Source organism: Galendromus occidentalis, unplaced genomic scaffold (genome assembly GCF_000255335.2).
Source record: "Galendromus occidentalis unplaced genomic scaffold, Mocc_1.1 scf7180000076583, whole genome shotgun sequence".
NCBI lineage: Eukaryota > Metazoa > Arthropoda > Arachnida > Mesostigmata > Phytoseiidae > Galendromus > Galendromus occidentalis.
The window spans coordinates 214,467-230,778 of NW_003804572.1; the positions used below are offsets into that span (position 1 = coordinate 214,467).

The window sequence follows — 16,312 nt, forward strand, 5'->3', positions numbered from 1 at the left end:
GAATGTTCCGCTCAGCTTGAGAATGGAAGATGAGCCGATATGCGTAGTCGAGCTTATGCTGAAAGGAATCAGTTTACGTGTCCGCGGGGAACTTTCCCGTTTATTCTTAACGCGAAATATCTCCCTGGGACTCCCCCGAAGCTCCCCGCTCTCGTCTTAGTACTTGCTCCCAATGTTTTCTAGATTAGTGGTCTTCGAAGTGATTCATTCGCTCCTTGATACGCTCTTCAGTTTACAACCAAGCCGGCACAAACACACGCGATTGCAGCGGGAGAGGATCTCAACGACGTTGAAGATCCCCGAGTCATTCATTCTCGACTTATTCTGAACACTTTCTTCGATTTCATCAGTTCGAGAATCACGAACATGGAAGAAGACATGACCATAAACCCGGGAGCACGGCCACGGGAGTCACTCTTCTTCAGATTTTGGGAACTAGGAACTGCTGCTGCTACTTCTGCTGCGGCTACTCTCCGAGCAAGTATCGTGCTCGCGCGCAACGTTCGCAGAAGACGAAGTCGATGGCATTTCTTCATCTTTCGAGAGATGCGCGGACGAAGTCGAAGCCGAAGAACATTTCACTCCCGTCGTACCTTCGTATCGGTACTCGATGCTCTCGAGGACTTTCAACAGGGGCGCTGCGTCGAAAGGCAGTAGTTTCGAATTATTCAATCGTTGTAGCAAAAGATTCAGTCGGATGAGGGTATCCATGACGCGCTCGACGGGATCGCATTCGTCGGAGCTGGTACTCGTCGACGGCCCGGGCTCGTCTTTGGATTTCCGTTGCTTGGTTCCATTGACCTCGGCAATCGTGGCAACGAAGCGAGTCCATTCGGTCGACACGAGCTTGAGATACTTCAGAAGGTAAACTAACATGTCAACGCTTGACATGAGCTGGTCCATGAGTTCTTGCTCCGAAAAATTCTGCATACCGAGGTAGCGTAGGAACACTTTGTGCGGGTTGAGCAATTCTTGCTCGTTATACAAATAGCTCACGAGATTAGAGAGCATGAACTGTATCAGTAGATCATCTTGTGCGCTCATGAGATAGAGGATTTCGTCCAGGTAAAGGTTAAGACGATATTTGTCGATGGGCAAAGCCACGTCGGGGCTGATGCAAACAGCTTTAAATAACAAAACTAATTTCCTCCGTAACAATGCCAAGTTATTTGTCGACAACAAACACGAGTCTTCAACCTGAAAAAGGAAATGCTCTTATTCATAAATTATCCTCTTCTGAATCGGGGGCACCGATCTAGCTAGAATTATGAATCGATGAATTCGATGACTTTCAGATATGAGAGAGTAAGATTAATTACCTCCTGAAGTTCTAGGAAGTCTTCGATCTGCTGCCAATGACCATCCGTCACACTGCACATCATGAGAATATTGACAGCTAAGGAGTAGAGCTCCCCCGCCGTTTTCCGAAATTCCGCAGCACTAGAGGCAGCCAATACTGTTGAGAGCTCCTGCAACCATTCCGGATGAAATTCGAGCTAGATTCGAATAGGCAGGTGCCCGATACAATGCGGAAGGGCTCAAAGGAACACTCCGAAAATTTGCCAGCCATACAAGCATGCACTCACATTGTCGAGAAGACATAATGCTTTCAAAACGATGCCTCGGTCCCGTTCATCCATGAGATAAATTAATATTTGATAATCGGGTGAGATCTTGACCTGCTCAGGGGTCATGTAGATAAGAGTGAAGAGGAAATCATCTACGTCGCCTTTATCCGCAATACTCAGAACCTGGAATACCGAAGGTCAGATACGTTGTAAATGGCAAGGGGGACCTTCGAGTCTACGATCCGAGCTTCCAATATTCCTCGCGCAGATCGGGATTCTACTCACTTTCCAACAGTCCTGGATTATGTCGTGAACGGCCTGGATGAGCTCGGTTTGAGATCGGAGAGGGTTGTCCACTTGGCTCGCTTCGCACTCATGACCCAGATGCTCAGGATAAAGACTTTCGTTGAGCGGTCGCTTCCACGAGAGGATTTCGTAGAACACCTGAACGAGGATCAAAATCGGACATGGAAGCATATTCATGAGAGCCCTGCCCTGAGCGTGAACCCGAGCACCGCGCTAGAGTGACTTGCCTTGAGGACTCCGGTGCGGACGTAGAGTCTTACGCGTGGCATCAATTCTGATAACTTCTGGAGGTGGTCTCCACTCAAGGACGCTTGTCTAGAATGAAAACCTCGATAAGCACGCGGGGAGTCTTTCTCGGAGCGATGATCTTCGATACTCGCTGCCTGACGATATACACGGAGGATGTTCTCACCGTCCGAGGGCTCTAACAATGGCATGTTCACGGAAACGACACTGTATATCCTCCTGATCGGGTTGGTCCAAAGTTTCCATCAGGGGCTTGATGCAAAGTTGTTTGAGTACCTCTAACATCGCTCTACAAACAGGTACGGCGTAGAGACAACGTTCTGTCGCAACTTCGCACAATTGCGTCCGTAGATGCAGCGCTTGGAGGTACGGCTCGGTGACAAGAGTCGGTGCATCTGCAAGGAGCATTCGAGTGGTGACGGGACACTCACGAGCATCCTGCGATGCATACGAATCATCCCTGCCTGATTGGGATACCGACTGTCTTCGACACAATTACTCTAGGGCTCGGGAGCCTTCCCGCGCACCCAATGGGGAGCAGAAGTCTCTCGCTGACGGAGAGGATACTCACTTTGCAATGAGGGCGATATCGCCTGAAGGATTGAAGTTTCTTCGTTGCAAAGGCAACCGGTGCGTATTTTTGCCAGAGCGGCATTCATTTTAAAATCGGCTCGAAGCAGCCGCATCCGCTCCACGCACAGAGGACCTGAGGCCCCAGTACTGTGCTACAAGCCACTCATGATTAATTTCAACCGCACAACTCACTTCACTTCATTCAATGCAGCGCGTCCGCAGCAGACCATGTGCTCACAGTCCATGTTCGAACTGGAATGACGTGAGCTCCACTCGCGGCAACACCACCAACTCTGTCAGTCACTGTCACCAGGTCAAGACTTGTCGTCGAAATGGAACGAAATGTCCCGATCGGCTTGTGCCACGGACGAGCACCGGGTCGCATCTGACTTACTGGTGATGTGAATACTTCTTAAATAGTCTGGCGAGGGATTTTCCGAGCTCCTCACATTGCGAAGCGATTCGGTAGTGTGCCAGCAGCAGCAGCAGCAGTTTTGTTATGTTTTCATTCGACAACCGGGCAGCAGCCGCCGCCGCCGCTACTAGCACCGGCTCCACACCAACACCACGATTCTGAGAAGAGAGGAAAACAGAGCGGCAAGGCGAGAGAACTTTTTCGCATTGGCCGATCGCTAAAGCAAGGAGAGGCGGTCCGGTCCGAATCGGCGCCTCATTCTCCGTAAGACCGCGCACCTCCATCGGAATCGTAACCACAGAGCCGGTGTCTCGCTTTCTGAGTTACATAACGACGACGAGCGAGCTGTCGGCTGTTTGATATGTTGAATTTTCGCTCGTATCCTACACCGGGGTCACATTGTGCTTTCACCAAAAAAGCTTCGGGCAGAAAGTGGAGCCATCAATCAGACCTGCGCACTCTTATGTGATGTCCGCATAGCAGGATCCAAATTCGTAGAAATGTGCTGCTGTGATTGACATCGACTCACAGAGCTCCGCTGGTTGTCGGTTCACGACTCTGCGAAGATCGCTCGCCTGATTCTTGGCTAGGTGATTCGATTACACACACAATGAGGAGGCGTTGCTGACAACGAGCCCGCTCGAATAAACGACCGAAGAGATCTCTGAGTGCACTGACTGATGAGAGGGAATCCACGACATGAGCCGGTCTACGTATGCGTATTTCTCGTTCGAGGGCTGTCGGCGGACTTGTCGGCGGACTTGTCGGCTGGATGCCTTTTCATTCTCTCAGTATTGAGAACTTGTTGCAGAAGGATCGACCGGCCCAATTAGATCACCTCGAGGTCAAGGGCAGAATTCAGGATGAGACCGCACAGAACAGTGCAACGCCGATGCCACAACGGGTGGACGTGGTCGACCTCCAGACCAGTAGCGTGTTCGGGTTTTTTTCCTCGGGCGCGAAGAGGGGAACAGATGCCCGAGAAGATCCCCCTCCCCCCTCAGACGCGCTCGTGCTCGAGACTCTTGATTTTCCATAGAAGCCAGCTTCCGGGATCAGATGAAGAAAAGAAAGCATTGAATCGACTCTAAGAGAGTAAGCGAGTCACTCAGGAATCAGGAGCTGCTCGGAGAAAATGAGCAGAGTTTCCGACGCGACGCGATCGAGTTGAGGGCCTCGGCTTGAGTACGCGAGCGATTTCAACGATCGGTTCCCGTTACGACTACCATAAGTTTGACAGGAGTCAACAAGAAGCGAGCAACATGTGAGAAAAATCGAGACAAAAAGCCATCAGCACCCGGTGTTCCCAAGCGGTCTCCCTTCCAAGTACTGACCGGGCCTAACGTTGCCTAACATCGGTGATCGGACGAGAACCGGCGTATTCGACGTGGTATGGCCGATGGCGCTAACGGAGTTTGTGGAGCTAGAAGTCGATGGCGATTCATTAGCCTTCTGGAGACTGAGAGGAGCAAGCGAAAAATCAGGAAGACGATCGTGCTGCCTCATGGCTGTCATTATTCGATCAGGGGCGAGTCTCGCGAGAGAAAAATCGTCTGGTCCCACAGGCGGTCTCCCTCCCGAGGATTCACCGGCCCAACATGCCCAGCTTCGGTTATCAGGTGAGAAACTCTCCTACAGGGCTGTCACGGGAATGAATGAGGAAAAAAGTGATTTCAAGCGTAAGTGGTTTCCTGAGCGGCTCCGCTCCCGGTGGCGGGCCCAACATCATTCGATACTCGTGGTGATCGGACGACGAGCGTTCGAGAAGAAGGTGTGGATCGAGGAGAAATAATACGGAACGAATTTTAAGAGAGAGTGCATTGAGGAGGAAGATTGCTCCTCGCGGAAATGATGAATGATCATTCCCGATCTCGAGTCGGAATCGAGATGAGTCAATCAACCACGATGGTCTTGGGTAGACTGCCCCCAGGTCCTGAATGAGCCCAACATTCCGTCATCCTGGACGAGAATTCGCGTATTCGGTGTACTGGGGCCGAGAGACTCGGTCCAGAATAAATATCATGTGAAAACAATGTGGAGAACTCCATTGGTGTCTGTCGACTCCCAGACTCGATGACGATGACAAATAATGTGATGATTATCGTCATCAGCCTTGCAGTCATAATGGTTCCGAGAGTCGGATATTCGGACAGGGAACTCCGAAAAGGGAACGACGCGAATCTTTGGTGATTTTTTTGCTCAATCAAATTTTATTCCATGAATTTTAGGGCATAATATGGATTCGAAGAGAGTCCGAAGTCCTGTATTGCCCCTCCATTCTTGTACAACTGAGATATATATGCACGAGGCCCGCGAGCAGCCTGACTCATTGAAGGACTACATGTATTCAACAGCTTCTAATCCCATGAGCCATAAGCCAGCTTTGATCAACTTGAGCAGCATACCGACGAAGTAAATGCGGCACTCAACCGTGCGGAGAACATGAGCTTGACTTTCCACGAGAATGCGCACCTGGAATGTCACAAGAATCACCACAAGAAATCCGGCTGTGTGTTCACATTGAAACGCGTGCAGTGCATGAGGAAAAAAATGGCGTCTGGCTCACCCTCGAATAGAACGCAGAGAACTCCTTGCAGAGGAACAGAAGACTTTCGCAGGCCGTATGGGCCCCGGCGTCTATCCGAGGGAACGGATCGAGGTCGTATAGAGGAAGCGAAGTATTTGAGGAGCTCTCGAGAAGGTCCACAAATCTTAAGGAGGAATCGAGAAACAATTTACGTCAAACATCTTGGGGAAAACTCGCAATCTGTCAACTCTATTTCTCCCTCCTCTGTAGACCCGATGGATCCTCGATTCCGCTAATAGACATATTGTTCCACCGGCTCACCGCAACATTGATCTCCAGAGGCTCCATTCCTGATCCGAGGAGAGATGAGTAGTATCCATATTTTCCGCGCAGAGCTCATCAGAGGACAGGCAGCCAGGATAACTGTTCAATCGAGAAGGGAACATTGGTTCGAAAAAATTGAATTCTCTCCCCGCACTCTCCAACGGCTCTTGATGAACGACGTGAATGCCGGATTGGCGAAAAATTCGAAACATCATGCTTGATGCAGGATTGTCATCATGAGATATCATCAGGTGCTCGTATCAAGCGCGTATCTCATGATTCATGATGCAGCCATTTCACTATCGGAGAATCTTCGATACGCGGCGCTCTACCTAATATCGATCCGGTAGGAAAAGGCTGTCGAGAGATTTTCCCTCGTTCTATCAAGAAATGGTTCCCGAGGAGTATTGGAGGGGGAAACTCACACGCGCTGGGATATCAATCTATCATATTTCTTGAGGATGCCGGTCAATCTGGAGCAAGTGTATTGGACGAATAGTCCTCCTCTGTCCCCAAAGCTGCCCGGATCGGAATCCTGAGAGGGGAGTGATTAGATTTTCAGGGAATTTTCGAGTGGAACAAGCTCTCCGTGGAAATAGCGTATCCTCTCCGGAAGAGGGACGAGCTGAATGCGGCACTTACCGGTGGATTATCGGGAAGCTTTACTCGACTCGCCTGCTTGACGCTCAGGAAATCGAATGCGATTTTTGTGTCTTTCAAAACCTCTCCAACTGCTTCGGTTCCGTGGATCCTTTTCTGCCGGAGCTGATGACTGATTTGTCTGAGGATGATCAGGCAAACATGGGGAAGTCAGAGCAGGCATTGCAGTCTCTGGAATCTTTTCGGGACTAGACCTTAAACTTCCTTGATGGGAACTCACGAGCCGATCCGATGTTCGTGCGATTCTATTGACGAATTGCCTCCCTGCGCCCCTCCGTGGAAAAGAAAACTCTGCTTCGCTTCGAAACCCAGAACCTGGAAAAATGATTGGATCCTTCAGGGAGCGGGAGTGTGTTCCAAGCTAATTCCCACGGGTCGGACTCGAACGATGAAATATTTCCCCGCCGGAGCTTACCATCAGAAGTAGTCCGACTTTCTGCTGATTCGAGCTCTTGCTGTGTGGAGCGACGTGACAGAGGAGATCCCCGGGTCCGAGATGGATACGTCGCCGGATAGCTTGAGCGAATTTGAAGGCTGGGCTGTTCTTGAGAACGAGCCCAACACTCGGATGAAACTTTTCGGACAATCCTCTGAGAAGCAATGAAGTCGGTCCTCAAGGCATTCAGCAGAAATCTCAGAGTCCTTAAGGAATTCGCGAGAAGAGTCACTGACCTGATTTTCACGAACTTCGCCAGATCTACTCCTTCACAAGACTGCTCGTAGCAAGAATTAGTCTCGAATTCTTCTTGACCGCTATCACAAGATACATCTGACCATTCGGGTTCCTGGGAACGAGCGAAATACGATTTTTCTCTCGAGTTGACTCCTACTTTGGCCCAGGGAACTTTTCCCGGGACACCTATTCCGCAACTGGATTCCCCCTTGTTCTCACTTCAAAAGTCGTCTCGATTCCGTTGAACTGGCAGACCCTGCGCATGTAATTTACTAGAAGAAGGGATCTCTTTCCATCGAAGTCGTTCTCCCTCGGAGATCTGACGAAAACCAAACGTTTCCCGCTCGCCGGTGGATCTTTGAGGAGTTTCTCAATCCGTAGGTGGATCCGCGCGACTCTTCGACACAAATAATGGAAGGCTGATGGTCTTTCGAGGATGAGGTCGACATAGGGAGACTCTGCTCTGTACTCCACCACAGAAATTTGGAGCGGCCACGATTCTGACAGCCGCGGGAGATCCGCGATCATCCTTGGAATAAACGCTTGAAGCTCATCGCTCCTGGGTCCCGTTATGAAAACACTGAAGTCTCCCTTCGTTCGGTCCGACAGTCGTTTCGCGGAATAAATCAGCCGAATAGCGCGTATGGGAGTGATTCCGAGCTCTTCGCTAGTTCGGGTGACGTAAGACTGAAGCTTGCCCTGGAGCTCCATTGACGAAATGTTTTGGTGAACACACGAGGGCTGCAAATTAAAGGGAGTGTGGGAGGAACTGAGGGTTGAACAGAGAACATACTTCTCAAGCTTGCACAGAATTTATTGCAGGAATCAACATTATTTACATGTTAGACGCAGCTGTCTGGCGCTTTAAGCTTTCACGGGTTTCGATTTGGCGCCGAATTTCTCTCTGATGCTGTCGTTCAGGCCACTCCTGTTCCGGGCGATCTCTATTGCGTAGAATTGAACTCTCGGAACCAAGGTCGTGTTCTCTGGACTGTAATCTCCTGGTGGTCGTTGAAAGGTTAGCTCAAGCGACTCGAGACGGTCCGGCCATGCTCCCGTGGTGATCGATGGAACTTTCGTACCTGAGGTGTCGAGACGGAGAATCGTCGCAAAGTTGAAATCTTCGACGCTACCTTCGAAACGGTTACAAAACTCCCGCCAGATAGCTTTCGATGCCTCGCTCTTCAACTCTGCCTCGTCTAGTTTCTCGAGATTGATCTGAAACGATGAGGTGAGTCGAGCGCTGCAGAAACGTGTATATGATGGTGTCAAAATATTGTATGAAACACCCTGTTTCATAAAGATATGATGCAAGGCTTGGAGGAATTTCGCGGGGGGCTGATAAATTATTTGTCACCCGAAGATTAAGTCGTTCCCGTATGCAACTCACATTTTTGTCACCAAATGTTCTACTGAAGTCGTCGAAAATCAATTGGTCAACAGGTGTGAGACGCAGAACCTTCGGATCCAGAGCTTTCAGCAGGTTGAAGTATACTTCCATATGCTCCGAAGCCTGAGGAATTCTCATAAGAATCAGATCAAAACAATAAATGCTTTGTCGCCCCTTCGGAACCCATAGCTCATATCGATAGTGAGCTTAGAAGAGAGATTCGCAAGAGGTCCGAGAATGCTTGCTTCGGGGCTTGTGCACCGAAAGACATCGCGGTTTCTTTGGGAAATCGGACACCCATAATTTCTAGTAGATGAGAGCTGTTCTTCCGCTCCTTCGTCATCGTATGGCTGTCATACCTTGATGGCCCAGAGTGTCTCTACTTCCTGGTGGTTCACGAATTCTTCAGCTGGACGCTCCAGTAATCGTGCAGCGCTTAGGAGACCCGTGGGATCTAAACCGTCACCAATGTTGGCCATAATACAGACGTGACTCCCAAGATCCCAGACGTTTGCTTCAGCCCAGTATTCAAACCCTTAGGGAATCAGATCTCCATGAGTTTGACTACAGGGGACTTGCGAATCAATCACAGCGCGCCTCGTGTGACAAACCGCACATGGAATCACGCGAGCGGCGAGAGTTTCGTGTTTGGTAGCCTCCGGCGGAAAAGGGAAGAAAAGTGCCCGCGCGATTCAAATAAACATTACGCGCACCTCGAGTGTTCCGGAGGGAGTCGGAGTCAGGATGGTCGTGTGGAATATCTCGCTTCATGCCGCGGACTTTCAAACTCATAAGTAGAGCGGCGGACTTCGCCGAGTATATTCCGATATTCGGAATGTTCGACCGGAATAGCTGAGGATCGCAGGATACAGAAGGAACACGAAATCCTCCAGTCGTTGCCGTCGAGCTCTGCAAGCCAGGCAGCCTCTTCAATGCTAACTATATATCCACACATGTGCGGTTTGTCTTCACTGCCGTTTATCTCGTCCGTAGGCAATTCCATCTCAGGTTCTTCCTCGGAGCAGTAACGGATACAGGGACGATCGGGCGATCGCCCCCTTTGTAATGCTTCGATTTTCCTATACCTCCCATGTTAAAGGAGCGGCCGGAGCCCGAATCCCCCCCAAAAATACATTGACCGCCCCTCCCGAAAAAAATCCTCGATCCGCCACTGCCCCGGAGCTTACCTCGCGTTCCCAGGCGTCTTCCTCGGCACCTCGTAGAAGTTTTCGCCTGTATTCGGCTGTCCTCTGTCCTCGATTCGATTTCGAATGTTGGCGCGTTTTGCCCGCTCGTAGAAACGAAACCACTCGGTGTGAAGTTTAGTCGGCCGGTTTGTTTTTCTCTCTCGTCATCGTCTGTCTGTGAATGAGTTGCGCTTTGAAGACTTTTCGGCAACAAGTTCGGCAGTGACAATGGCGCGACGTTACGATTCCCGTACCACGATATTCAGTCCTGAGGGACGACTCTATCAGGTTGAATATGCTATGGAGGCGATCTCTCATGCCGGGACCTGTCTCGGGATCCTAGCCACCGATGGCATTGTGTTGGCAAGCGAACGGAGGAACACCAATAAACTTCTAGATGAGGTAGGTTGGGAATTCACTATCAGGATCGCGATTGGAAATGCTCAGACTGCGGGAAGTCCAGACTCGGAGCCGCAGAACGCCCAATGAATTTATGTGCAAGGAAATACTGAAGGCCGGCGAGTGTCGTAGACGTAGACGAGAAAATTGCCGGCGACCGCCGAATTGGTGCGTGTTTCCGGGGTACCAATGGGGTGCCAAGCCGCTTTCGCGGGGATTCTCCGTCGCGGAGAAGAGCTCGGGACTCCACAGATCACTATTTTCCAGGTGTTCACTTCGGAAAAGATCTATAAGCTGCACGACGACATGGCATGCAGTGTTGCCGGTATAACGTCCGATGCCAACGTTCTGACAAATGAGCTAAGATTACTTGCACAGAGGTAAGTTGATCGATCATTCATCATTCCCGACTAATGATCCCAAAGAGTCCTGGAGATTATTTTACGATACCCAGTTGGGTGCGCAGTATAGAACTCATCGATTTCCGCTGACAGGTACCTCAGACAGTACGATGAGTCGATCCCGGTCGAAAGGCTCGTCAACTGGTTGTGTGACATCAAGCAGTCGTATACCCAGAACGGAGGGAAGAGACCTTTCGGGGTGTCCCTCTTGTACATGGGTTGGGACAAGGAGTACGGTCAGTATGAACGGAGGTCACACCAGCATACTCTGTAGTCGTGATTATTCGATCTTCACCGATTCCTGAGGACGAAATGCTGTCTGCAGGATATCAGCTGTACCAATCGGATCCGTCTGGAAACTTCAGTGGATGGAAAGCCACATGCATCGGGAACAACAGCCCAGCAGCAATATCTGTCCTCAAGCAGGAGTACAAGGAGAACGAAACGACTCTCGACCAAGCTCTGGCGCTCTCGGTCAAAGTTCTGGCGAAAACGTTGGACATGACAAAACTGACAGCGGACAAGGTCGAAATCGCCACTCTCAAGCGAGTCGACAATAAAACCAAAATCAGCATCCTCCCGACGAGTCAGGTTCGTGGGAAATCGCTGTCGCTGTTTTCGTGACAATCGTTCTCGATCCGGTAGGCCCTCAGCCTCCATCTTGTTCTTTCCAGGTCGAGAAGTTGATTAAGGCGCACGAAGAAGAAGAAGCTAAATTGGAAGCGGAGAAGAAAGAGAAGGAGCGACTAGCGAAGGAGCAGCAGCCGTCATCGACAAAATAGATATATCTCCATTCTCAAAGTGGAATCGTTGACTATTGAATAAATGGTTCCCTGTAATTTTATATCGAATATAAGACTACGACCTCGAAGACTCGCTGATCTATCACATTATATCTCAAACCATATCTTTATGAGTGACATTCCCGGCAGTCTGAGCTGTGTCAGGGGCATTGCCGGTTCGTGTATGTACAAAGCAACTGTCGGGGGATCCAAGATTCGAGATTTCACACTGTTTCAGAGTCGACCATCAACTTGCTTGCGTTGCTCGCTTGATAGATATCTTTTTACCGTGCGAGAGGCTTTGGTGTTGCAGTACTTCGTTCCTTGTCACGAAGCGGGAGTCACAATCCGTGCACGCGAAGTACGTATGTGAGTTTCTCTCTTGGGAATGATTTTTCAGGTGATGACAGACCGTTATGGCACTGCGTGCACTGAAGTTACACCGATGACAATGATAGAAGCCGTTTTTCTTCGGATGAACGAGACCTTTGATCCGGATGTGCATCACGTTGTGCTTCTCGAAATCGTACTAAGGAAAAGATTTGGACGGGATTGTTGACAGCTACAGCGATTGTACTTTCCATCACTTCGGACTTCGATCCTCCTACCAACCTCATCTTGCGTGACGTAAGAGCACCGATCGCAAGCGATGGTATGGGCCTGGCTTGTTCCGGAGCCCCCGAGCAGGGGCTTGCAGTGTTTCACTTCGAAATGCCGACAAAAAACTTCGACAGTAGGGAAGGCTGCCCGACATCTCCGACAGACGAAGGGATCAACTGCAAGGAGAGCTATTGATCCGACTGCCTCGTCTACGTGAAGGCAATTTTCATACCTCCGCACCAGCTTAACTTACTCGCTGCTCCGTCGTTTTTCTTGTTCTTCTCACTCGGAATGAGCTTCCCGCCCCTCGCCGGGAAAGCAACATCCGAATTCTTCTGACGACTGAAGTCTGAAAGTTCGAAGGGAGTACTCAGATTCAATCACGGACCTCAGATGCGGCCACGCGCGCGAATCGCTCCTGTGCATCGACGATGTCGATCTCAGACTTCTAATCTCGCCTCTCCAGCTGACAGAATTATTAAGGACGAACTCGTTCCCACCTTCGATTCCGTCTTCTGCCTCCTCTATCGGAGACTGTGAACCTGAGTTGAGCAAAGCATAATTCGGTCGTTTGGCCACCCGTGAGCTGCGTCTCTCGCTCTGGGAACGAATTCCAAATTATTTTTCTCAACGATAACGACCCTTTCCAACATCATCTCAGTTACTCTGCGAGGGGGAAGAAGAGGGAGGAGCGAGCATTCGGAGGACTACGCACCGGGCTGGGATCTCGGATAGTTATGGTGACAATTTCACTCAGTCGCTCTCGGAGCTGCTCTGGCTGAATCGGATAACTTTCCACGTTCGGAGTGTCGTTGACGGGTCTATCCGAGTTCAGTTCCGGCTCGGGATTCTTCTGTAGGAGGCGGACATATCCTCGCACCTTGATCCGGGATGGAAATCATGGTTCATACAAACGTTCAGTAGGTGAGTGTGTAACATAACTCGGAGCCCAGAGGACATTGCTGGCCCGAAATTCTCCGAGGTTCTGCGACCGAGACACATAGGGTTTCCATCGACTTGCCGTACCGTTTCTCTGCTTCGGTGAGCCGCTTCTCGACGACTCCGCAAGGAGTTAGCGGATGACCTCGATTGCCTCGAGTTGAGCGAGGACTTCTTCAGTACAGCTGGTTTCCTCATGGTTCTCAGTCAGCTCGTCGATAATAATTGAGGGATCGCATGTGAAAACTCTTCCCGAGGAAACAAATCGGGTGACACTAGGGACTTCCTCCAGGTATCGATCGCTTCTCTCAGTCTATACTGCAGCAGGAACGCACTTGGGATAGCCTCACGATGTTGTCCATCAAACACACGAATACAGGAAGATTCTCACTATCGGCAGAGCACAGAGCACCCGCCAGCTGAGGCTTGGATAGTGTAGTCCCTATTGGAGGGAGCTCTGGATGATGTCGGCTGCCAGAGGTATCGACAGAGTCTTGTCTTACCTCCCTATGGTTAACCTTAGATCAAACTCGAACCTCTCTGTGATGAGTGATGACCCTCTCACTGGAAGTTCGGTGTTCGGAGTTCTCCGGCACTAACATCGGCCCTTTCGAGTGAATAAACAAACCCTTCCTCATGTCTCTCTCTCAGCACAAAATGGCGGCTCCCAAGAGCCTGGCGAAGATCCATTGAAGAACCACCGTAAGCACCAGAACTTACAGCATCGCCGGCCGCCAAGAATAGCCTCGTTGACGGGACGGTCGACCGGAACATCAGACAGTGCTGACGGATCCTTAGGTGCTGAGTTCGGGGCGCGGGCACTTCCCAGTTCGCACTCTTTGTCACTTGGCCGAGCCGCAAGTCATTTTATTTTCTCCCGGTTCTTTCCCGGGAAACACCGCTCCAAGATTCAGGTGAGTAACTTGAATTCGCTGCCTAGATGACAAGCATTGTCGGTTTGATAATGTTTCATACGCAGATTCAGTTTTGATCGATCGTTCCATCTGTTCTTACTTTTCCCCAAGGACTCTCGGATCGTGAGTATTATCGACCGCTCCGGATGAATTATCGTTCCAATCATTGCTTGCAATAATTTCCCACCGTGAAGTAAGATCCTGTCGTCGATTCGCCTTGGAGATCACACTTCCGAAGGCCGGTGTTTCGAGTGTTCGGTTGGATAGAGGGCCCTCGAGAATTCGAGTAGGATTTTGGGAATCTGATCTCAACGGAGAAATGAAGAACGGAGCACTCGCTGCCAATTGCTTTAAATCGCTGCACAGAAGTTGTTTCAAGATGCCGTACTTCGCTATTGCAGTTGAAAATGTCGTCGTCCAAACAGCTGATGCTACGCATACGGACCAGAGAGGGTCAACATCGGATTGATTGTCTTACCAGTGACTCCACGCTCGCTGAATTGAAAGCAGTCCTATTATCCTTGACTGGCGAGCTCGTGGATAGAGTTCTGGCCGGTTACCCTCCATCGGCAATTAGTCTTGACCAAGAGTCTAGAACGCTTGAAGAAGCTCAAGTTCGCTCAGGGGATACCCTCACGGTCGAGGTGAGGACACTTCCCGAAACTTGAACCTATCCTAACTCGAGGATATAATTCAATACGGTGCATCTTATTGTTTTTGAATTCAACTTTCTCGTTCTGCAGTCACCGAGTACCGCCGGGGGTGCTTCGGGTTTTTCGATGAAAGCAGAAGCGAAACCGACGGAAGAATCCAATCAGGTCGCTCCATCGACCTTCGATGCGGGCTCGAATACCGCCGCAGGGATCCTGATGCGGCGGGTGGTCCCTTCGAACAACTCCTGTCTTTTCACTTCTGTGTACTTCGGAATTTCGGGTGGCAAGTTTGATATCCGAGCGGGAGCCGATCTGCGACAGATAATTGCTGAAGCTGTCGCTAGCGACCCTATCACATACTCCGAAGCTTTCCTCGGTGAGTCAGTCGATGAATTAATTCCGTGTGTGTGTCGGTCGTCGAACCAAAAGCCTGTAGCCTATGCGGTCCGAGATTCGTTCCCGACGCTGATTTATTAATCTTTTAGGCAAACCGAACCGGGAATACTGCACATGGATTCTTAACGAAGATCACTGGGGTGGTGCCATAGAATTGGCTATCCTCTCGAAGCATTTCCAGACGGAAATGGTGGCGGTTGACACACAGAATGTTCGTTTGAACCGTTTCGGTGAAGATGAGAATTACAGTAGACGGATTCTTCTAATTTACGACGGCATTCATTACGATCCACTGATGCTAGAGTCCCTCGAAGGCAACGGCCAAGTGACGACCTCGTTCGACATAAATGACACTAGTGTAAGTCCCGTCGACGAATTATTCTGCTGCTGGCAAGACTGGCGATCGAATGATTGTTCCAATCAATGGTCGAACACCGTTCCGTTTCCGCTTTCAAGGTACTGCAGATGGCACTGGAGCTCGCGAGGGAGGCCAAGATGTCGAGACAATTCACAGATGTGCAAAACTTCACGTTGCGGTGTCTAGTTTGTAATAAGGGAGTAGTTGGCCAAACGGGAGCTCAAGCTCACGCCAAAAGCACCGGCCACACGAATTTCGGCGAAGTTTGATGACGATTCCCATCGACGAAAATCTAGCAACGCTGCAATCAACTGAACTTCCAACGAACGAAGCAACAACCTACCAACCAACCAGCCAACCGATACAACGATACCGTTTTATACGATTAATTTTGTAACGTACGGACGAGCTCTTCCTGCGCCGACGACTGCTTTATATTCGAACGACAGAGGAACAGTTTTTCGATCTCAAACAAAAAACGGAAAGTCACATGTGAATGAGCAGATAATGATGACGCATCGAGGAGAGCTACGGCTCGCTCTTCTCACGACAGGCCCGGTAATCTTGCCTTGAATATGTAGAATGTTGGGAAAGTTTGTCGGTCATTTTGATCAGGCTCAGGTCGAGCGTGATCTCCAGCGTCGACTATGCCCGAACTTATCATTTTGAGAGATAATAATCTTTTGTTTCGCCAGATATTTTCTTTTCATTTATCCGATGCGGGAGCTACGCTGATCGACGAATTAGAACTTCGTGTCAGTTCCTGGGGTTGACTATTCGAGTCGTGATGGAAGCATCGAGTTCCTTGTGAGTGATACGCTTTTCGATGGATCGGGCCTCCTTCTGCCAGAACTAATCAGATGGCTGCTAGAAGAAATAGTTTGAAATTTTGAAATCCGTCCGCGATGAGACTTGTGATTGTTGCATTGAGAGTGCTCAAGAAATCATCGGACCACTGTATCCAGAGGATAGACATTTTTCGCGAGGTTATCTCTTTCACT

The 16,312-nt window shown here is 50.0% G+C and overlaps 5 protein-coding genes and 1 pseudogene across 5 annotated transcripts; 2 read left to right on the forward strand and 4 right to left on the reverse strand.

Moving 5' to 3' along the window:
* Positions 1 to 435: 435 nt before the first annotated feature.
* On the reverse strand, positions 436 to 3,259 carry lin (protein lines homolog). The gene is made up of 7 exons (XM_018642207.2): positions 2,692 to 3,259; positions 2,287 to 2,515; positions 2,102 to 2,189; positions 1,854 to 2,012; positions 1,587 to 1,751; positions 1,320 to 1,469; positions 436 to 1,197 (listed from the first exon to the last, which is right to left on the reverse strand). The coding sequence occupies exons 1-7, from the start codon at positions 2,804 to 2,806 to the stop codon at positions 436 to 438; spliced, it is 1,668 nt and encodes a 555-aa protein (XP_018497723.2). The 5' UTR covers positions 2,807 to 3,259.
* Positions 3,260 to 4,393: 1,134 nt separating this feature from the next.
* LOC114827996 (uncharacterized) lies at positions 4,394 to 4,512 on the reverse strand (annotated as a pseudogene).
* Positions 4,513 to 5,340: 828 nt separating this feature from the next.
* LOC100902625 (uncharacterized) lies at positions 5,341 to 8,278 on the reverse strand. Its single transcript, XM_003739673.1, has 10 exons — positions 8,132 to 8,278; positions 7,512 to 8,033; positions 7,292 to 7,404; positions 7,035 to 7,209; positions 6,840 to 6,934; positions 6,602 to 6,740; positions 6,385 to 6,494; positions 5,957 to 6,058; positions 5,675 to 5,819; positions 5,341 to 5,580 (listed from the first exon to the last, which is right to left on the reverse strand). The coding sequence occupies exons 2-10, from the start codon at positions 8,001 to 8,003 to the stop codon at positions 5,446 to 5,448; spliced, it is 1,506 nt and encodes a 501-aa protein (XP_003739721.1). The 5' UTR covers positions 8,004 to 8,033; positions 8,132 to 8,278; the 3' UTR covers positions 5,341 to 5,445.
* Positions 8,098 to 9,313, reverse strand: LOC100903064 (protein PBDC1). Its single transcript, XM_003739676.1, has 4 exons — positions 9,042 to 9,313; positions 8,683 to 8,805; positions 8,375 to 8,510; positions 8,098 to 8,293 (listed from the first exon to the last, which is right to left on the reverse strand). The coding sequence occupies exons 1-4, from the start codon at positions 9,159 to 9,161 to the stop codon at positions 8,157 to 8,159; spliced, it is 516 nt and encodes a 171-aa protein (XP_003739724.1). The 5' UTR covers positions 9,162 to 9,313; the 3' UTR covers positions 8,098 to 8,156.
* A 681-nt stretch (positions 9,314 to 9,994) lies between these two features.
* On the forward strand, positions 9,995 to 11,539 carry Prosalpha3 (proteasome alpha3 subunit). The gene is made up of 5 exons (XM_003739674.1): positions 9,995 to 10,271; positions 10,536 to 10,648; positions 10,763 to 10,905; positions 10,995 to 11,260; positions 11,344 to 11,539. The coding sequence occupies exons 1-5, from the start codon at positions 10,098 to 10,100 to the stop codon at positions 11,449 to 11,451; spliced, it is 804 nt and encodes a 267-aa protein (XP_003739722.1). The 5' UTR covers positions 9,995 to 10,097; the 3' UTR covers positions 11,452 to 11,539.
* Positions 11,540 to 13,682: 2,143 nt separating this feature from the next.
* Positions 13,683 to 16,019, forward strand: Yod1 (Yod1 deubiquitinase). Its single transcript, XM_018638118.1, has 5 exons — positions 13,683 to 13,904; positions 14,306 to 14,548; positions 14,648 to 14,933; positions 15,043 to 15,311; positions 15,410 to 16,019. The coding sequence occupies exons 2-5, from the start codon at positions 14,312 to 14,314 to the stop codon at positions 15,578 to 15,580; spliced, it is 963 nt and encodes a 320-aa protein (XP_018493634.1). The 5' UTR covers positions 13,683 to 13,904; positions 14,306 to 14,311; the 3' UTR covers positions 15,581 to 16,019.
* The last annotated feature ends 293 nt before the right edge of the window (positions 16,020 to 16,312 follow it).